General features: G+C 41.3%; 1 protein-coding gene across 1 annotated transcript in view; it reads left to right on the forward strand.

Annotated features, from left to right (window-relative positions):
- The window catches only part of opn7a (opsin 7, group member a), a 36,195-nt gene extending 15,087 nt beyond the window's left edge, over window positions 1-21,108 (forward strand). Inside the window, exons 2-6 of the mRNA XM_022664256.2 lie at window positions 274-361; window positions 12,247-12,409; window positions 14,768-14,895; window positions 18,099-18,430; window positions 20,003-21,108. Coding sequence (XP_022519977.2) covers window positions 274-361; window positions 12,247-12,409; window positions 14,768-14,895; window positions 18,099-18,430; window positions 20,003-20,650 — 1,359 coding nt within the window. The 3' untranslated portion in view covers window positions 20,651-21,108. The remainder of the gene's footprint in view (window positions 1-273; window positions 362-12,246; window positions 12,410-14,767; window positions 14,896-18,098; window positions 18,431-20,002) is intronic.
- The last annotated feature ends 1,593 nt before the right edge of the window (window positions 21,109-22,701 follow it).

Here is a 22,701-nt window from a genome sequence, read left to right on the forward strand (position 1 = left end):
AGGTTTGCTTGGAGAGAGTTCTTTTCCCAAATCTGATCTGTAGCTCTCTGGCTGGAATTGCTGAAGTCCAGCCTTTATGTTTATGCATTTTTATATCTATGCATTAAAACTGCTTTGTGAATTTATCAATATCTGAGCTCAAAAATAAAAAAAATAATTAATTCATTAATATGAATATTTTCTGAGTGGACAAATAAGCACTTTGGTATGTTGATAAAGTGTAAACATAACTGTGTGTATGTGTGATTGTGTGTGTGTGTGTGTGTGTTTTAGATGCGAGGGCCAGTAGACAACAGCACTTTCCACTCCAACATCCCTGTTGCTGCAGATATCACATTAGGAGTGGTTTACTCCATATTTGGTAAGTCTTTACTTTGTTACATATTTTAATGGGATTTAACAAAACATGATTCTCTTTTTTCTTTATTAAATGTGCTACCTGCATGTTTAACTTCATTAAAATGTTACTTTTGTAGTAGATAATACATAGGAAAGATTGAAATTATACTAAGTTTTGGAGACCCACAGAACAATTGCCAGGCATTAATATATTTGGTTGAGGAATAATCCCAAAGTGTGATAAATGCCATAAAATGTAAATGAAGGTGTAACTCATGTAGTGCCAGATGAACTTTAATACTGAACTTTTTTCTTAACAAAAGAAAAAAAAGGGACTACTTAAACCAACAATATATAACAGTATATAACAGTATAAAAAACGCTAGAAGTAGGAGTTCATTTAAAGGAGAAATTGAAAGGTAAGGAGTGTGCTGCTTTCAACAGCTTATAAACGCCAACTAGCCACTCGGCGCTGGATCTTTGAAGCTCGTGAGAGCGAATCTATGCCGGTTTTCCGGCTCTCTAACTCTATCCCTTTTCTCTTCGGGTTTGGTACAGCTGTGTAGAGCATTGAGCTCCACGGCCGCCATCTACCTGTCTCTAGTTTGGTGGAGCAGAGCGGTGTGTATGGCGTCAAAACCGTGTCAAAATTCGCGAGCGAGCAAAGTCACTTGGCGCAAGCAAAACCACACTCGCGCGCGCGCGGAGAGGGCTTGGCGCAAGCAAAACCACACTCGCGCGCGCGCGGAGAGGGCTGGCTGCGCGCGCGCGGAAGCAAAACCATACTCGCGCGCGCGCGGAGAGGGCTGGCTGCGCGCGCGGGGAGAGCTACGCGCGCGAGGAGGCAAAACACTCGCGAGAGTGGAATTTGCCACGCCTTCGGCTTAAATAAATAAATAGGACCTGTTAGGGACGTCCATAAGGGCCAAGGTCACGTATGTCCTATAGCAAACGTTTTAAAAATACTCAAATAAGGACGTCCGCGAGCTGTTTGCTGGGTATGTATGTCGCCACTGAATACACATTCAGGCTGGCTAAAATGCAGTTAGGTATTCACTATTAGATATATAGTGCACCTAATTGAGCTTAGCAGAAATATGACACTATGGCAGGGCAAATGGGGGGAAATTTCATCTGCGGTTATGAACGTAAACGAAGTAAATATGCGGTTATTAATGCTTATCAACACTTGCGTAGGAACCGTCAGAAACCTCAGAAACAGAAATTCTGGACCAGGGTTGGGGGCTACTACATATAGGTTTATATATTGCTGTTGCCTTTTTCCATAGAATTCAAAATTTTATATAATATTGATTGTAATTTTTTGTTGTAATATTTCCTGTCCATTAAAATTAAATATATATATATATATATATATATATATATATATATATATATATATATATATATATATATATATATATATATATATATATATATTGTTCTTTGCAGAATATTCTGAAGTGCCATCTTTTTGAGCGACTCCTAACGTACGTGACCTTGGCCCTTATGGACGTCCCTAACAGGTCCTATTTATTTATGGTGGAGTGCAAATGCCGATTCATTAGCAATGGATTCATATTTATTAAAACGTGTACAAATGTACATTTAGGTACATACTTGCTGCTGTCTTATTCCCGGGTTTTTCGTGCAAGTGCTATGACATTGACAAACAGCCAATCACAATCCACTTCCGGAAAACAGCCGTAGCCAATCCTGTCTGGGTCCCTCCCCCGACTGTCAAGCCGAAGGCGTGGCAAATTCCACTCTCGCGAGTGTTTTGCCTCCCCGCGCGCGTAGCTCTCCCCGCGCGCGTAGCTCTCCCCGCGCGCGCGCGAGTGTGGTTTTGCTTCCGCGCGCGCGCAGCCAGCCCTCTCCGCGCGCGCGCGAGTGTGGTTTTGCTTGCGCCAAGCCCTCTCCGCGTGCGCGCGAGTGTGGTTTTGCTTGCGCCAAGTGACTTTGCTCGCTCGCGAATTTTGACACGGTTTTGACGCCATAGGTGTGCTCTTTCTGCCGCCCCTCTCGAGTCTGTGTGTGTGTGTGTGTGTCTGTGTGTGTTTCTCACCGCGAGGCGCAGTTTGTTTACCTTCCCTCTCCCGCGCTGTTCCTCCACTCTCTGGTGGAGCAGCGTTTAATCCATAAGCACCTCAGTTCAGTTTTGGTCTGGCTATCGGCCAAGGACCTCCCGTTGCGGGGTACCCCACGTAAACTGGCCCCGCGGTAATCCATAAGCACCTCAGTTCAGTTTTGTTTTCGTTGGAAGCCCCTTTTGTTTAGTTAATCCTTAACCTCGTCTCATAAGAGGTAGCCGCTTCCAGGCAAGCCTTATTTACGTATTCTCCCCCTCTCTCTCACTTTTGTTTTCCACCCGTTTTCCTCCTCCGCCCATTTTCGTTGCTCCGCCCCTTTCGGCGGAGGTTCTTCAGAGTGATTAAAGCGGCCGCGTCCCAATCCGCTCGCTGGTTCAGCGGTTAGAGCATTGGGCCGCGACCGCGTGAGTTCGATCCCCGCGTGGAGCGGGGTTTAATAATAATAATAATTATATATATATATATATAATATTATTATATAATATTATTATGTATCCTATTAATATATATTAACGATTATATATTAATTCTTCTTCTTATTATTATTATTATTATTATTATCCTTTTTTTTCTTGGGTTTACCTGCTTCGAGATCTACTGCTCTGCACTTGGATTCTACAACCTTCTGGGCTGGAGAGCTACCGCTCCCCAACCTCCTTACAGAAAGATCCAGCCCCAACATGGATCCAGCAGAACAGTTGGATCTCGAGCAGGTAAAAATTGCCCTGGGGAACCAGGGGGTGGCAATAGGGAAGCATGAGCAGACCCTACAGCAGATCTTAGCCCAGCTGCGGGGTCTGACTACCATCCTGTCACAAAACCTGCTTCAACCCATACAGCCAGCTCCCCTAGGGTCTGCCCCTCCCCAGGTAGAGGAGCTTATGACTCCAGGTGGAGTTGAGCCCTCGCTGCCCACCCCTGTGCATTATGGTGGGCAACCGGGAGGCTGCAGGGGGTTCCTCCTTCCATCAACATGGAAGGTCCGTCTCTGATTATGCCATTGAGTTTCGCACGCTTTCGGCTGAGAGTGGGTGGAACTCTAACGCTCTGGTCAGCGCATCTCAGTGAGGACCTTAAGGATGAGCTTGCTCACCGCGACTGTCCTGCCTCACTTGATGACCTGATTGAGCTGACCCAGAGGATAGACCATCGCCTTAGGGATAGGAGAAGAAGGGGGTGTACAGGACGTGTTCGAGGTCCTCGTGATCAGCCCTCCGCTGGGGGGCCTTCCTTGGCCTCCAAGAAACAACCTGACCATGGGGTCCGACCTGTTCAGTTAGGGCACACCCGGCTGCCAAGGCAAGAACGCGAGGCCTGCATGAGGGAGGGGCGTTGCATCTAATGTGGGCTTGTGGGGTATCAGCGCGTTACCTGTCCTGACTTGGCAGCCAAAAGTCAGCATCTGTTAGGGGAAGAGGGGCCCCTAACAGATCGACCAGGGCCCCCTCGAACCCAAGGGGTGTACCTGAACACAACGCTAGTGTGGGGGTCTGTGGAGGTTCGTCTACCAGCCTTCCTAGACTCTGGAGCGGCAGGGAATTTCATGGACGCAGCCAGGGCCAGAGAGCTTGGTTTGCCCCTGGTCCGCCTACATGAACCCCTACCCATAGCAGCCATTGATGGGCGGTCCCTGGAGCCAGGGGTGGTTTCCCACCAAACACGGCCCCTCACGCTGCGAGTCGGGGCTCATTCAGAGCAAATTGCACTGTACATCATAAATGCTCCCGACTTGCAGCTGGTGTTGGGGTTTCCCTGGCTCCAGCGGCACAACCCCCACATTGACTGGCTGACGCGTTCGGTCATACGGTGGGGGCCAGCCTGTCAAGCTTCCTGTCTTCGGTCCCCCAGAGCCTCTAAAGGTGTGGACCTCGACCCCGAAGGCCCTTATCACTCTCAAGTACCCAGGGAATATCGAGACCTTCGGGAGGTCTCCAGCAAAAGGCAAGCCCAGGTACTGCCCCCCCACCACCCCTGCGACATTACTATTGACCTTCTCCCTGGGACTAGCCCCCCCAGGGGGAGGCTGTTCTCCCTCTCAGGCCCTGAACGGCGAGCAATGGAGGGCTACATCCAGGAGGCCCTAGCCTTAGCTTTTATCCGGCCATCTACCTCCCCGGCCGGCGCCGGTTTCTTTTTTGTGGGCAAAAAAGACGGTGGGTTGAGGCCCTGTATTGACTACAGAGGCCTCAACAAGATCACTGTGAAGAACTGCTACCCCTTGCCCCTCATGTCATCCGCCTTTGAGGCACTGCAGCAGGCCACAATCTTCACCAAGCTGGACCTGCGCAGTGCCTACAACCTGGTCAGGGTCAGGGCGGGTGACGAGTGGAAGACGGCGTTCATCACTCCGTCCGGGCACTATGAATACCTGGTCATGCCGTTCGGGTTGATGAACGCCCCGGCCGTCTTCCAGGGGTACATAAATGAGGTTCTTCGGGAAGCCTTGGACCGCTACGTGTTCGTCTACCTAGAAGATATACTCATATATAGCCGGTCTGTTCACGAACACGTCAGCCACGTCCGACGGGTGCTTCAGCTGCTCCTGGAGAACCACCTCTACGTCAAGCTTGAGAAGTCCCAGTTCCATGCGCAGACCATCTCCTTTTTGGGGTTTGTTGTGTCGCACAACACACTGTGCATGTATCCCACCAAGATCAAGGCAGTGGAGAGCTGGCCCCAGCCCACCTCGGTGCGCCTGTTCCAGCGCTTCCTGGGCTTTGCTAATTTCTTCCGAAGGTTCGTGAAGAACTTTAGCTCTGTGGCCGCCCCGCTGACCGCCCTGACGAGGAAGACTTCGGGCGGTTCAGCTGGTCAACAGAGGCCCAGGAGGCGTTTGACGCCCTCAGGCGCCTGTTGACCAGGGCCCCAGTTCTCCAGCTGCCTGATCCGGGACTTCCGTTTGTCGTGGAGGTGGATGCCTCTGAAGTGGGCGTAGGAGCAGTCTTGTCCCAGAGATCGGGGCCTGGAGGCAGACTGCATCCATGCGCCTACTACTCTCATCGTCTTACCCCTGCCGAGCAGAGGTACGACGTAGGAGATCGGGAGCTTCTGGCCGTCAAGCTTGCCCTGGAAGAGTGGAGGCATTGGCTTGAGGGGGCTAACCACCCCTTTCTGGTCTGGACAGACCATAAGAACCTGGCTTATATCCAGCAGGCCAAACGTCTGAATCCACGCCAGGCCAGATGGGGGTTGTTCTTCACCCGGTTTGACTTCATCTTGTCTTACCGTCCTGGGTCCAAGAACGTCAAACCGGACGCCCTCTCTCACCAATGGGAGCCCCTCCCTCTTCCAGTGGAACCAGCCACCGTGATTCCCCCGGCCAGGATCCTGGCACCCCTCCGTTGGGCTCTGTTGGATGCTGTTCGACGGGCCCAAGAGACCGATCCTGACCCGGGGAACAACCCCCCAGGCCGAGACTTCGTACCATCCTCCCTCAGGAGGCGGGTACTCGACTGGGGTCACGCCTCTCCCCAGACAGCGCATCCAGGGGCCACACGTACGCTAGAGTACCTGCGGCGCCGGTTCTGGTGGCCTCATATGGAGAGAGACGTGCGTTCCCATGTGGCCGCTTGTGAGGTTTGCGCTCGCTGTAAGGACCCCAGAACCAAGCCCACGGGTCTGTTGCCTTTTGAGTGCCAGTTTGGGTATGCTCCGCCTGCTTTCCCCGGACAGGAGACTATTACGGGGGTGTCCTCGGCCGACCAGACGGTCAGACGTTGCCACAGAGCCTGGAGGAAGGCGCGGGCTGCCCTCTTGTCTGCCAGGGTGACCCAGAAACGCCATGCAGACAGGAGGCGGCGGCCCGCCCCCTCATATAGGGTTGGCCAACAGGTCTGGCTATCGGCCAAGGACCTCCCGTTGCGGGGTACCCCACGTAAACTGGCCCCGCGGTACGTGGGGCCATTCAAAGTTCTTCGCCGGATCAATCCGGTATCATACCGGCTCGCCCTGCCACCCGCCCTTAGAAGAGTCCACCCGACCTTCCACGTGTCCCGCCTTAGGCCCTACCTCTGTTCTTCGGGTCTGAGTCTCTGTGTGTGTGTGTGTCTGTGTGTGTTTCTCACTGCGAAGCGTGGTTTGTTTACCTTCCCTCTCCCGCGCTGTTCCTCCACTCTCTGGTGGAGCAGCGTTTAATCCATAAGCACCTCAGTTCAGTTTTGTTTTCGTTGGAAGCCCCTTTTGTTTAGTTAATCCTTAACCTTGTCTCATAAGAGGTAGCCGCTTCCAGGCAAGCCTTATTTACGTATTCTCCCCCTCTCTCTCACTTTTGTTTTCCACCCGTTTTCCTTCTCCGCCCGTTTTCGTTGCTCCGCCCCTTTCGGCGGAGGTTCTTAAGAGTGATTAAAGCGGCCGCGTCCCAATCCGCTCGCTGGTTCAGCGGTTAGAGCATTGGGCCGCGACCGCGACAGCGTGAGTTCGATCCCCGCGTGGAGCGGGGTTTAATAATAATAATAATTATATATATAATATTATTATATAATATTATTATATATCCTATTAATATATATTAACGATTATATATTAATTCTTCTTATTATTATTATTATCCCTTTTTTTCTTGGGTTTACCTGCTTCGAGATCTACTGCTCTGCACTTGGATTCTACAACCTTCTGGGCTGGAGAGCTACCGCTCCCCAACCTCCTTTCAATTAAATAAAGACATTGAGAGATTCTCCTGATCTGGTAGTGGAAGGAAGTTTGTTCCACCATTGGGGAACTCTGTATGAGAACAGTCTGGATTGCTTTTTGTGAATGTTTGGTAAAGCGAGGCGACGTTCATTGGAGGAGCACAGTGGCCGGGAGGTAGCGTAAGTCTTTAGGGGTGAGTGCAGGTAGGAAGGAGCTGCACTCCTGTCATCACCTTGTAGGCGATTGTAAGAGCTTTGAATTTGATACGATTAGCAACTGGTAGCCAATGGAGCTCAGTGAGGAGTAAATACGCATTAAACAAACATCTCCAGGAATACTTGCTAAAGATAATATGAATAAGCCAGAAGCACATTAAAGAATGTCCTGTGTACAGGTTACTCCAAAGTATAACATTTGTGTGGATTGTTTCAGCACATTCTACTTAAAAATGTCAGGCTGTCTGTCTGTGAACTGAAGCTCAAAGCCTGAAGTACAAGCAAATACAAACCCCAGCCCAATAGGAATGTTTTAAAGGAGCTAAAAACACATAAAATAAAAACATCCCCAACATTAAAGTTTAGAATAAGTTTTAAAGGGACATTTTATAATAGACATTTTCCATACTTCTTTCTTAATTGCAAAGCTAATGTTTTTTAGTTTTAAATCTAAAATAGAATAGGCATGCAATATCGATAAGAGACACATGCACAATGTTCTCTATCATGTATTAAAGTTAGAGAGATGCATAGATTTTAATTTTTTTGCCATATAAAAAGAGCATACAGTAAAGTACAGAAAAGTCTTATTTAGAAAGTAATGAGCATGGAAGGAGTGTTGGTACACACTCTGTATTGAGAAATGTTTGGACTAGTGTACTCACAAGTACAGACTTAGTATAGGACTAATCAGTAACTCCACATTTTCTATTTCAAATACGCTACATGTTATCTGCAGTAATAACAATTCTGATCACTTTTACCTTTGCATCAAAACAGCAAGGCTGAAAGTGCTTTTTTACAGTGCCTCAGTGTATCTCTTGTTTCTAGTTTAATGTCACTGCTCATAACAAACTAGGGCAAGGCCGGTGGTGTTTTGCTTGGTGCCAGCCTGGCCCATTAGAGACTGGCATCAGGGGGTTATATGTGCAGGGCGTGATAGAGGTAATAGATCAATCATATCTGCCGAGTCATTTGTGTATGGACAGGTTTAATAGAGCCTGAAGGAGAGTGTCACTCCCTCAGATTTAGAGCGAGGTAGCAGCACAGCATTTCAAATCACTCCTGACAGAGGTTGTGTCTGGGGGTGGGCAGTATCACAACATGATATTTTTATCATGATGAACTGCACAATGTGCTTATTTGAACATATCATCGAGATCTTAGTGCTTAAAGAACACTGCCCGCTGTATGTTTCATTATAAAGCGAGCTTTAGTCCTTTTATTAGCTTTAGAGCAGTTAGAGGCAGAGGATAGGCAATTGTGTGAGGTTCATTTTGCAGAAACTGCTGACTGTGCCTATTACACTAATTTGCGATTTCCACTCTCTTGTCTGCTTTTTACCACCTCATTACTCCCTTTGTTTACAATGCCGCCCCTAGTTTTCCAATAACGGTATTGCAAGTGTATGTATGAAGTATTGGCACCTCCTGCCCTGTAAATTTATGGCTCCCCAACACTACTGATTCAACCAATTAGCTCATTAATAAGCCCTTTCAGAGTTGCAGGAAATCCTCTAAAATGTACTGGACAGGGCAGCCAGAACCCAGACTGATGGTGTAAAGTTATAAATAAATGAAGTGAAGCTTATATAGTGCCTTTCTAGAAACCCAAAGACACTTTACACTTTATGCGTTTTTACACACAACCATTCATATTCAGCACTTATCCACACACCAGTGAGAAGCGTCAGCCAATAGCACACAGCGTACTCTTAACCGGAAATGACCCTCCACCTGGAGGACTGCATGGGGCGCTACAGCATTTACCGAGGACAGAGATATATGCCAATCCACATCTGTGCACACAGTAATACACACATTTAAAGACACATAAGCTTACATACATAGTACACAACTTCACAAACAAACCAGAACAATTTAGAATATCCAGTTTACCTGATCTTCATGTTTTTTTGGACCCCGGGGGAGGGACCGGAGTCCCCGAAGGAAACTCATGCATGTAGACTAACTTGCTCAAACTATCCCACAGAAAGAAACACATAACCAGGATCTTCACATGCCACTGATTGTAACATGCTTGGATCAGATTGTTTCATTTTATCTGTTTGATATCCAGTCCAGTCTTCTGTGGTGGTATCAGCCTGATATTGTCATCCTTTGATTTTTATCTAAATTATTAATAAACCTTTTTTTTGCTCATTTCTAAAATGTAGCAATGAGGTATGATATGAGTACGTTTTTGTACTCAAAGGTACACTCTTCATAATTCTACCCTCAAAGATATAATCTTGGTCTTTACAGGGTCAGGTGTGTTCCCTCTGAAATAAGTACAAATTTGTACCAATTAACCAGCCAAAATGTACATTCAGTATTCTGTATCACTGTACAAATGAACAATATATATTTTAATTATACATTTTTTATTTGAAAGCCAGACAATTTTGGATTATCAAGTTCTTGAAACATATTTAGTTGATGATAAATAAGTCTATAATCTTTATAATCTTTACTGGCAGAAAAAACATGGGTACACAGGAAATTTGGCAGTGTTAAATCAACACTGTTAGTGTTAAATCAACACTTATTAGTGTAAAACTTTACACTCTCAGTGTTAATTTAACACTAACAGTGTTGATTTAACAATATAGTTCTATATTGTACTGAGGGTTCTTTGGACAGTATATCAGTGCATGTTGTTTGTCTGCATGTGTGACCTTTAAAAGTTTTGAAATTGTTTTTTGAATATTTTCCTTCAGTTTGTTGAATGCCCGAAATATTTTTTTTGCTTCCACACAGTTTGACTCCGTGTGTGTGTTTTTTTGTTTCCTGTTTCCTAAGCCTTGAGATTCCTTCATGTGAATCACAGTAGCAGTTGTGTAATTCCCTCACTGTGAGTCACCACGGGTCTCCTCAGCCTTCATAGATTATTAATTAGAAGCTAACTGGGAGCGGAGCCCACTACAGAGACTAAAGCAACCTGCAGTCCCTGTACTCCTACCCATCCCGCTAAAAATGCATGTTTATTATTTACCAATTTAAGGCTTAATTAACATGTGCCTTGATAAGAAACTTGCTAATAAAAATTCACATAAAAAATAAGTCCATGTTTTTCTGCACTGACAGTTTTGGAGCTCTGAATATTGGCACATGATTGACAGCAAAACACTAAGCACCACAAGTATTTCACTAAATCAGCTCTATTTTTTGTTTTTGTGAATTAATTAACTTATTAAGGATTTAATTCAGTGAATTAATGTGTTGATGATTGAGCTGCTCTTTTAAATAAACCACAGAAAATTTAGTAATAGTGATATACATATTAATATAGTGGAACTACTGTACGTACTACTACTTTACTGGCACTTTTACACCTGAGCTCCAAATGCATGTAAGTTTATCTTCAAAACTGAGGTCCCATATCCTTTGTATATAATAGTGTCTTATAATTGTTTAGTGTATTATTTAACAGATTTCAGACTCTTTTTTTTCTAACATGGTTAACTAAACATTTTGTTCTTTTTAACAGACTTTATTAGCTCTGTTTGGTAGAATCTCAATAAATCCCAATTTGCCTTTAGCCTTTTTTCTCCCTTTTATCACTTGGACAGGCATGGGCAGCACAATTTTTTGAATAAATGCACTAGGTAACTTTTTGTATAGTAGTATAGTTTTGTATAGTTGTTATGGATAGTCTACATTTAGGCAAACTAGATTGTTTTGGCAGACCTCATTAGCTTACTATTTAGCAGAAATCACTTTCTCATTTGAATGAACTGGATCACCTTTTGGCAGATATGACTAGATTACTTTTCCTTTTATTTATTTCCTTTTTTTTGTTGCAAATTTCACTATATATCTGTGTTAGTCTCTAGCATGATTTCCATAATAATTTAATTACAATAGATACAGTGAGCAACCAGTGACTAGTAGGGGTGTATGGGAAAAGAAAATTCATGGTTCGGTTCACACTTCAGTATAAACCCCACGGCTCCGTATGTTTTCGGTACATTTGGTAGAAAAAATAAAGAGGCTTGGCATTCCGTATAATTTATATATTTATAACTTTATAATGACAATGAATCATCATTATAATCGTGATTTGTTTTTAGGGATACAATGTTGAAACAGGGCTCGAGCTCTTTTATTAAATGCTTGAAATTAAATGATTGAGTTCTCTCCTACTGTCAACAACAGCATTACTTTCTTCTCAATAGGTTACGCATTTACAGTGATGTGACCTGAACTAGTCAGAGCTCATTTGTTTGGCAGACTTCACTAGTCATGTGTATCTAATTATTTGGCTGATGTGATCCAATCATTGATAGCTTGCCCATTTGCAGATCTCAGGTCATGTATAGTTAACTACATACTATGAGTTTTCCACAAGTGATTTCTGTCAAAATGTAAGCTATCCGTGACTACCCACAACTTTCAGTAGTTTAATGATTTACAGTAAAGTGGCCTAAACTATTCAGGGATAGCTCACCTTTGGACTTCACCAAGTCATAGAATCCCACTTTTTCTGAGTTAATTTGTCCTTTTCAACTTTATAAGTCATTATATGACACACATCACTTGTTAATAATAGATAATTCATGAGTTCTTTTGTTACGGACAGTTTATTTTAAAATCTTCACCAGATATGGAATTGATTTTTTTTTTTCAGATTTTGCTAGCCTTTGATACCTATTATTCTTTTTTGGCGGAGGTGCCTAATGTTTTGGCAAAATAAACTAGTGATGAATTGCTTGTCTGTAGTCCCCTTCATTAATTATTGATAGGTAAGCTATGGATAAGATCACATTTAGTCAGATTTATTAATCTTTTGTAGCTTAAATTTTAGCAGATGCAAATCCTTTTGCTGAAAAACTCACTTTTACAGACACCAGTTATAGATCACATCTCACTTAATGGCGCTTGTCATTTTTATTTTACTAGTATTGGATAGCTCACTTTTGCATATTTGACTAGTTACAGCATGTGTAACTCACTCTGGTGTGTTTATTTCAGGTGTGTGTTCTCTGTGCGGGAACACCATGCTGCTCTATGTGTCCCATAGGAGGAAGCATCTGCTGAAGCCGGCTGAGTTCTTCATCGTTAACCTGGCTGTTAGTGATCTGGGCATGACTCTCAGTCTGTACCCCCTCGCTGTGACCTCCAGCTTCCAGCACAGGTAGCAGAATAAAGACCCTAAATTACTGTATTCTGTGCTGTAGTCTAGAAACAGGGACACCACAAAAACCCTTACTGCAATTTTAAAGGAGTTTTAAAACATGATAAACAATGATGATGTTTTATATAAAAAAGCAACTTATTTACAGATTTGTGGTTTACAGGGCAGAGTGAAATAAAACCCTTAACAATTAAGTCCAGAAGCGATTTTAGGACCAAAGGTTTAGCAAATCACCCAAGATCCATGTCTGACTGGCTACATGCAAACATACACAGACATACATGCACACACAGGACATATCAGGAGTGGGACATCACCAATCTCATCTTATCTTCTATTATTCTAAATTAATTAGCTGATACACCGACTAGCCTTGCACCTTGCCCTTAATATCAACACACAGACTGACCAGCAGCACCACAGCTAACCTCTTTCACTGCAGTTTAATCAGTTTAAACAGTAGCTGATCATCAGTCCGCAGAATAAAGCTTAATGAATTTAAAAAGCATCAGAGAATAACAGCATAAACAGTGCTGTTTGATTCAAGTCAAGTCAAGTAGTTTTATTGTCAATACTAATATGTACAGGACATACAGAGAATTTAAATTACGTTACTCTCCTTCCCAAATTTTACAGCAAGTACAGATGGTAGATATAATAAAGGAGAATGGGAGACACTATGTGTACAATACAGCAGGGACACAAATAGACATACATGAGACAAAAACAAGGTGCAGTAGTGGTGGGAGTGAATTAAGATATATAAATATAAATAAAGAGAAATAAGATATATAATATAAAAGAGTGGGAGACACTATATGTACAAAACAACAAGACACAATAAACATAAGTAAGACGGAAGACAACAGTGCAATATTAATGGAGATTGAGATGGAATGACAGTATAAATAGAACCCATATAAACAGTAGTACAAACAGGGTATATAGCTTATGGCTGGTAAAGTAAATGAGTGCATGTGTGTGCAAGAAAGAGAAAGTGGATCATACCATTTGTATGGCGAGGAGGAGAATGCTGAATATTCGTTCTTAAGATTCTGTTGAATAATCTACTTTCTTAGATTTTGATTTATTATTTATTAACTGATAAAACTGACATCTTTATGCATTCACTTTTAGAGAGGCTTGGACTCATTTTAGAGGAGCATAACCCCCCCCCCAACGCCGGCTAGCAACGCCCCTACTTAAATCCATACACATATATATTAGATACAAACAGTTTTTGACCTATATATTTAAACCTTGTATAATAATGGAAAACTGTAAGACAGATCACAGCACAGGGATGTAAGTTAAGGAACTAGAAATGTTTAATTTTCAATTTTCAACAAGACACAGAATGTTTTTGTGCACAATACAAATCACTTTGAATAAATCAATTTGTTAAGTACTTGCTTAATTAATTAATCTATTAATTAAATATGATAGTACAAAATGTCATATCTTATTTGGTTTCCAGATGAGTGATGCACTTTAAAGTGTTCGCATACTGTTGCAGTCTGTTTCAGTGTTTTAAACAATTGAAGGAAAATAAGGGTTTAGCCAGAGGTCTTAGGGATCTGAACAGTTAGAGGCTGTACAGTGCTGCAGTAAAACGCTTCACATCCATAATCACAAGGGCACAGGTTCACCTCTCAACTTGGTGCATTAGAGGAATAAGATTTAATGTCTGCGCGGTTCTCTGGTTTATAATACCCCAGACCTTCACCTGGAACTGCTCGTTCAGAGTGTTAATCTTTAAGTCATGGTGGATTGATGTATTCAGGTCATTCATTTATAAAATGTCTGTTAAAGCTCAGAGACCCCTTAAGTGCCAAACAAGACTTGATGGTTCTTTAGAGAACCTCTGTGGCATTCTTCTATCTTAGTATCTTGCGTCTATTTTTAATTGCATACAAAGAATTCTCACAATAAAATGAAATGAAAATGTTCACATTTTTAACTTGCTGCATATGATTCCAGCAAAATAATTCTGTGATGCACGAGCTTCAAAAAGCAGAGAGACAGAGAGGCGGAAGCACCCACACACACATTCAGCAACCTGCGTGCCAATTTAGCTTTCATCTCAGACGTCAGGGCTTTAACTACCTGCCAGTGAGATAGGAGCAGCATGTGAGATGAACCCAGCAACTATCCATTTTCAGTGAATCTTTTGGAATTTAAATGGCCGAACCTTGACTCTAATCTAATAGCATCGGTTAAGCTAATGAACAATCCTGAACCCACTCATGTGTAATATTTCATTCATTAAATGAACCATCCAGAAAGTTAGAAAGCTTGATTGATTTGACTCCTTCTATTTTTCTCTTTGTTTGTGCGTGTGTGTGTGTGTGTGTGTAGGTGGCTTTATGGGAGGACGGTGTGTTTAGTGTATGCCTTCTGTGGTGTGCTCTTTGGCATCTGCTCTCTCACCACTCTAACCATTCTCAGTACTGTCTGCTGCCTCAAAGTCTGCTACCCTCTTTATGGTAAATACATAAGCACACACGCAGGTTTTTTTACTCTGGGTAAAATTATTTTTACCTTACTAAACACATTTCTAAATTAAACAGAACAGTTGTGCACAATTTTATAGGTTTAGTAAACAATATATTTTCATGAAAACACTTTTTATTGCAGTATTTGGCATGCCCTTTGTGTGGTATCACCGGAGATTGAGTGTGTGAGTCAGTGAGTAACAAGCCAGGTCCCTGAGGTGCTTTGCATCTAAAAGGAACTTGACTTTGTGGGGACTAAACAGATGCCATCAACATTGCTGTTTTCAGTCAATTGTAAATACAGTATATGAGCAATAAATCATGCTTGTTAAAGCTCATTCATACTCTTTTTAAAAACAAAAATAATATGTACATGTGTACATCCATTTCATTACCTAAACCTAAAGGCAGTCCAGAGTCAAAGGTGTCTAAAAACAACAAATATGAGGCAACAAAAAGGCAGAGGTGTAAACAGCTGTAAACTGTGTGAAAAATATTCTGCCATAAGTTTCTGTTCTCCTGAAGTTTGTTATTCAGCATGTGTTCCTGGTACTGCATTTTAAGCTTATGCTTAAAAATATGGACAAAATGAAAGCAGATTACAGACAGAAGGCTCCATCCATATTCATATCCATATTTAACTTTGAGCATTAAACTGCATGCCCAGATAAAATTTTAAAAACGCTAAAAAGTTGTTTGGAAGGAGTACTGGGTGATGTATGGGTTTATGGGTGGGATATTATTGATTGGCTAATTTGCATTGCATTTTGAATGTCTACATGCCAAAGTACAACATCATGAGGCACTGCAGAGGCAGAAAATTACTTCAATAAAAATATTTTTTAAAGGTTAGGAAAGGTTTATAAAAAAAATGAAGCAGGACATGTATGTTTTGCAACTTCAAATGAACACATTTTAGCTATTAATAAAAAATATATAGTTCATGGTTTAGTGCCTTTTAAATCAATAATTTAGCCTGTTTGGTCAATCTGCTCTAAGACAATTGGCTACAATTATTACATAGATTGTCACATTTACCATTGACACATTTACAGGTGTGGTGGTAGAGAATCAAGGCTATTATTACCTTTATTGTTTTCTTTCTTTAGGTATATCTGCTTTAAAGTTTACTATTCTGTTACTGTTAATCCTATTAAACACATATAACCAAGATTCTATGCATCAAGAAGGTACTGTCCCAGCAGAAAATATTTATATGCAAATGATATGTGTCATGCAGTCTTTGGGGTATTAAACCACATGCTTTGTACTATTAAATTAGATATCTATGAACAAAAAAAATGTTTCTTTAATCGATTTTCCCCAGGCTCTGAAGAATTGAGGAAGAAGTGTTTTCCCTAGATGGTTTGTTAGATAAAATCTATTACTTTATTACCACTACACAATGATTAAGTGATACTAACTAGTAATGCCTTATTGGGTTCAATAAATTAGAATAGGGGAAAACACTGTTTTTTGCAGAGCTGTGGGCAGGAGGAAACCCAGTTTGACACTTGTGATCTTGGCAGTGAGGTGCCTGTGCTTCCTCAAAGCATCCAGTAGGAGTTGTAGGGTACTTGATTTCTTAATTAGGACATGGTGTTAGTGACAAGAGCAGAGGTTCAGAAGCCTCAGCTCAAATATTTTGGCATACAAAAACACAATTTCTAAACCCCTGTGTTTAATCACTTCTCTGCTAACCCCACAGTTGTTCCCTGCTCTTGCTTTGATGTATCCCAAGTAGAAAACCATGATTATCTTCTAAGAACTAGCCAGAAGCGAATCGTTTCTTTAACAGTGTCCTCATCACCAAAGAGTCTGATTTTCCTCAAAACTGAGTGTTGATACTAAACTGCTTTAATTGTTACAATCAGTTTAGGCTGATGCTCAGGCCTGTTTATACAATTGCAGCAGCATTCTGTAGGAAAGAAAAGCTTTAGGTTACACTCGTATTTTACTGTTTTTCACCAGAATTTGTGGTGAGCTGTCTACTTTATAAATAAGGCATATTAGACATAAAATTCTGCTGGCAGGAACTACCATTCATCCAAGCTGCTCATAAACTACATCCAGTGCCGCTAGCGTGCAGGGAAATGACTTAGAATTTTCAGGGTCATTCAGCCGTGCTCTCATCTTTAGTAACATCATTGCAAGCTAACTTTTGTGGTGGACGTGGGAATGAAAAGTAGCGCTGTCAACGTTAAAACGTTAACACAAGCGATTAATTTGGAATCAGTAACGCATTTTTTACGCATATAACGTCTGCCGTAATCTGCCCCCCCACCCAACACATGCCCATGATGACTGATAAGCACCAATATGGACAACACAATGAGAGAGGAGACATCCACCGGTGTATGGTGTCTAGTTGTTACGCTCTGGAGCTGTTCTCGGTTCAGACTTCCAGCTGAACCCAGATAGTGAGCTTTGGGGCAGGTGAAACACGAATCACATGAAGCAGATTTGCTTATTTATTAGTTCATACATGAACTAATGCAGCACTAAAGCACATTTAAGGCGTAACTAAATAAATAAAAGAAAGAAGCTCTGTCCAGTGCTCTCTGTGGTACAGAACAACAGACTTGACTACACATTATTGACTACTGGCTATTAAATATTTCCCACAGGCAATTTAAATGCTGACCCCCCCACCCAACCCCCCATTGTGAGCATGTGTGCAATACCAAACATTTCCTGTTTTTTTTATTCAGCAACTAAAGTTCTAATTTAGAAATCCTTACAATCAAGCTGATATGTTTACAATAAAGTAAAAACAGTTCCTTTATCCAGTTTATTATGCATTCTTTATTCCAGTGCCACACACTGGCTTTGTCTTCCTTTAAACGTTCAAGTATATAAATTTTTTTTTTATAATTGACACCATAAAAATAAATTTTTGCATATTTTACATTTTTTCTTTTATTTACATTTAAATATCCACTATAAAAACTTGCGTCTTTTGAAGAACAAGTGCGATTAATTGCACTTAATCACAGAATATTGCTGTGACTTATCGGATTAAATTTTTAAGTCAATTGACACCACTAACAAAAACAACAAGACAACAAGCAAGCAGATCTGCTTATCATTTCTGAAAGCCCCAAAAGCTTTGTATAGTATAAGTGTATATAAGTGTATGTCTTCAAGTTGTCTTCAACGTGTATAAATTAATGTGTTTTTTTTTTTTTGTGCAGGTAACAAGTTCGGTCATGAACATGGCCGTGTGCTTATAGTGTGTGCGTGGGCGTATGCACTGGTATTTGCCTGTTCTCCGCTGGTCCACTGGGGGCAGTATGGGCCAGAGCCGTATGGGACAGCCTGCTGTATCGACTGGAGCTTTTCAAACAAAGATCCTACTGCCCGTTCCTACACCACAGTTCTCTTCATCTGCTGCTACCTAATACCTTGCACCATCATCATCTTCTCCTACACACACATTCTGATCACAGTGAGGGAGTCTCGCCGAGCTGTGGAGCAGCACGTCTCCCAAACACGCATGGTCAACATCCAGACCATTATAGTGAAGGTGGGCACATGCACACACGCACATACATAGAATAAGAAGCAGGAACCATCTTGTTTGGTAAACAAGCAGCTTGTTTATTGTGAAGCAAGGCAAAGTAGTATTAAAGGATTCAGTATATGATTAATTGAACAGTGATTTACTTTGCTTAGCTTTAAAACAACAAGCATGGCGAGATCACTTACACACCCAATATTTCTGCAGTCAGTAACATAACAAAGCTTGAAGCAAATATTTAACATTTCTGGGGCATAGCACATGTGAAACAGAGTATTTATCTATAATGGTCTCTCTCAGTCTCACTTTTTCATTTAAAAACTGGCAAAATCTTAAAAACAAAGTCTTAACATTTTATTTTATTCTAAATTGTATCCAATTTTCTACCCAATTTACAGCCAATTACTCAACCCACTCATTAGGACTCCCCCTATCACTAGTGATACCCCAACACCATGAGGGTGAACACTAGCACTTGCTTCCTTCAGTACACATGAAGTCAGCCACCGCTTCTTTTTCAACTGCTGCTGATACAGCATTACTGAGTAGCATCACAGCACACTCGGAGAAAAGGGCAGCGACTTGGTTTTGACACATCAGCTCACAGACACCTTGTGCTGATTGGCATCACCCCTGGAGTGATGAGGGAAGAGAGCTCCATCTACCCACCCAGAGAGAGCAAGGCCACTTGTGCTCTCCGACGATCCCCTGATCATAGTGGCAGCACGAGTCCCGAATCTTAACATTATATCTCTATAATTTAAAATTATTATTTTTTTAACACTTGACATCATTTCTCATTGGAACAAGTTTCTTGATTTCTCAGTTCGCTCAATGTTTGTGTTTTTCTCCATGTTGCTTTAATGTTGCAGTGGTCACCTGACTACACGTGTATGTAGGTAGTATTATTACATTAAAAAAAAAGCATTAACAGAAAAAGTATAATAACCAAGGATGGGTATCGGCTAGAGGTTCTGAATGTCGTTTTCAATAAATTTTCGCTTCATTGCCCATCCTTAACAGAGACTGAATTCAGGTTCCTTTTCTTGTGTTTTTCTCATTATAATGGAGAACGGATTTGATATGGCTGCAAAGCCCTGATTGGTTAAAAGTTATATCTGTTTACAACTGGTCCTGTTTGGAAGAATAATCCAAAGCATCAACTTCCAGCCTTTACTGTGCAGATAGCTGGAGCCATCACTTCCAGTTGAGCACAAAGCTAATGTGTTCAACACAACTGTATTATTTAGGCTCATTAAATCTAGAGAAAGACAAAATTAAATGATGTTGTGAGTTTAAATGGACTATGAATTATTTTTTCCCCTTCGTGTTATTAATTGAGTACATCATTCATATGAATATTAATCACATATTAGACATGTTGTGTGCAAAATAGTGTGTCTGACACATCAGCACAGTGTTTAAATGGATCAGTGAGTCAGTAAGACAGGATTTGTATTGTTAAATCTGTAATGATCAGTTCTTTAGTAGTGATTAAAACATTTACACATTGATACATTCTTTCTTTTTCTTTCTTTCTCTCTCTCTCTCTCTCTCTCTCTCTCTCTCTCTCTCTAGCTCAGTGTGGCGGTGTGTATAGGCTTCTTCACGGCGTGGAGCCCATATGCCCTTGTCTCCATATGGGCTGCATTTGGGGATGTAGAGGTCATTCCACCGCTTGCCTTTGCTGTCCCGGCCATGTTCTCTAAATCCTCCACCATCTACAACCCCCTCATCTACCTTCTGCTCAAGCCCAACTTCCGGCATCTTCTGTGCAAGGACATGCACTCGCTGCGGCAGGTCTGTGTGCGTGGCTGCCTGACCCTGTGCGTGCCGTGGGACAGCTTCCGCCCTGCTCTGGCTCTGGGGATGCGCTCATTGAGGTCGCGGGGTCACTTAGCACCTGTGGGGCTGGACCATTGCTCCTGCGAATGGTGCAATGACCCCTTTGAGCAGTTCAGGAACTACCCCCGCCGCTGCCCCATCAACATCAACACGGTGCAGTTCTCTTTACAGGACAGTGGAGAGCCTGAAGCAGAACTAGGGCTGGATCCAGAAGCAGAAGCAGGAGTTAAGCTGGGAGTCTATAAGAGGGACCTGGCAGACCCCAATAAGCCAGTGCGGGTGCTCGTGAGGGGCAGGAAGAGTTCTGAGATTGACAGCCTGGAGATTACACTGGAAACTGTGCCCACTTACACTAAAGCTACTAAAGTCGGAATGTCCTGAACAAGCTCAAAATATAAAAATATAAACTTTAATCTTTTTGGAACTTTGCTTCAAATGTAAATGCTTAAATGTTTCTTTTTAAACTTGTGCCCAGACTGTTTTTATGAGGGAAACGGGACTGCATGTTTTGTGTTATTCTGACTGTTTAGAAATAATACAACCCCAAAGACAATGTGGGACAGTATTAAAATGCTTATTTTATTCAATTGCAGACATTATGAACTCAAGTCCTGGAAACTAAACTTAATTTGTTAATATGCATCCATTTCTAAATTTCAGCCATGCAATACATTCCAAAAAAATAGTGGGATCTTAAAGCAAAATCTTAAAGCACTTCATGCTTCCCTCTACTGACAACTTTTATAGAGATGCGGATTTCATTTTCCAGCAGGGCTTGGCACACTGCCCACACTGCCAAAAGTACCAATTGGTATTTATATGATGATTAGTATCCATAATCATCAACAATAAAATAAATCATTTACATAGATTACTCTGTGTGTAATACATATATATATATATATATATATATATATATATATATATATATATATATATATATATATATATATATATATATATATGAGTTTCACATTTTGAACTCAGTTACTGAAATAAAGTACCTTTTTTTTAAAGATTTTTAGATTCACCTGTATATGAAAATTTACAAATGCAGAAAGCTCAATAGACAAAACATTAAACTGTCTGCAATTAAATAAAAGTCAAAGTAAACGTAAGAAACATTTCTTTTTTGTTTTGTTTTACTTGTCATTTTCTATACTGTCCCAAACATGTTCTGATTTGGAGTTTTATTTTACATTTGGTAGAATGGTTTTATAAAGTTAAATACTGTAATGAAATGATGTGTGTGTGTGTGTGTGTGTGTGTGATCACTAGGCCCACATGGTTATATTTTTCATTACTATTTTTTTTATAATGCCATTATTGATTTTACAATCAACACTTGTTTTTAACTTTTAATTTACTAAAGAGGTATTACATGTTTTTTTTTCTCCACTGCAGATATTGATGTGCAGATATTATTTTGCTATTATGTTGGTATTTATTATTTCTATTTACTTATTTATTTATTTGTCTGTTTGTTTGAAGTTTTCAAATTATTTGGACTGTTGTAAAACTTGCATATGCAATGTATATCTCAAGCACCAAACAAGTTTGTTAAGCTTTTATGATCAGTGATGTAGGTGAGTGTAGTCTCACTGACCGTTAACACTCTTAACCAATCCCTTTAAATTAGCCGAGCTGGTAATGATTGGTTGATTTTATGCAGAAAAGTAGCTTTTAGAACACCGCACAGGTGATGCAGTTTCTTGACTTATTTACTATACAGTTTATGTTTCTATGAACAAAAAGGAAATATGTTCTGATTGAATGGTGCTGTCTTTAGAAATGTACATAACTGGAAGTTTGTATTATCTGTTGTTTTCTATGCGCACTGTTATTTGATGCACATGATATATTGTTTTTTTATGGACCTGTCATACAGTAGAAAGTAGTTTGATTTGCTCTGGATTGTGTTGTGTTTTTAATACAGAATGGGATGTCATTAATTAGTTTTTAATTAATTAGTTACAGTTCGATAGTTCAAATCGTTATTTAAAAAATAATGTGAGAGGGGAGAGATCTCAGAAAACTTATGGGCATGAGATATGTTCCTTCTCCCCGCGATGTTATGATCATTTCCACTCACTGCACTGTCCACTGTGGGTGATAATGCCATGTAAGAATACAAATGCTGTGGCACCCACCATCAGGCAGTTAAACTCAACCTTAATGCATTAAGGTAGTCCTTAACTTGGTAATATCTTACAACAGTTGTGTGATGCTTTTCTCTTTATAGCTACATTGCATTCATAGCCTGATTTCTTTTGCAGTTATTAGACGCTTAATAGTACAGTGTTCTGAACTAGATCCCAAGGTAAATATTGGGAAATTAAGGCGAAAAATAATGAGGAACCTTATGAGCACCTACTGTATCTTTTACTGAGCTTTTATTGTAGTTTACTTGCCATCCGCGTGAAAAAGAGTGC

Source organism: Astyanax mexicanus, chromosome 1 (genome assembly GCF_023375975.1).
Source record: "Astyanax mexicanus isolate ESR-SI-001 chromosome 1, AstMex3_surface, whole genome shotgun sequence".
Taxonomy (NCBI): domain Eukaryota; kingdom Metazoa; phylum Chordata; class Actinopteri; order Characiformes; family Acestrorhamphidae; genus Astyanax; species Astyanax mexicanus.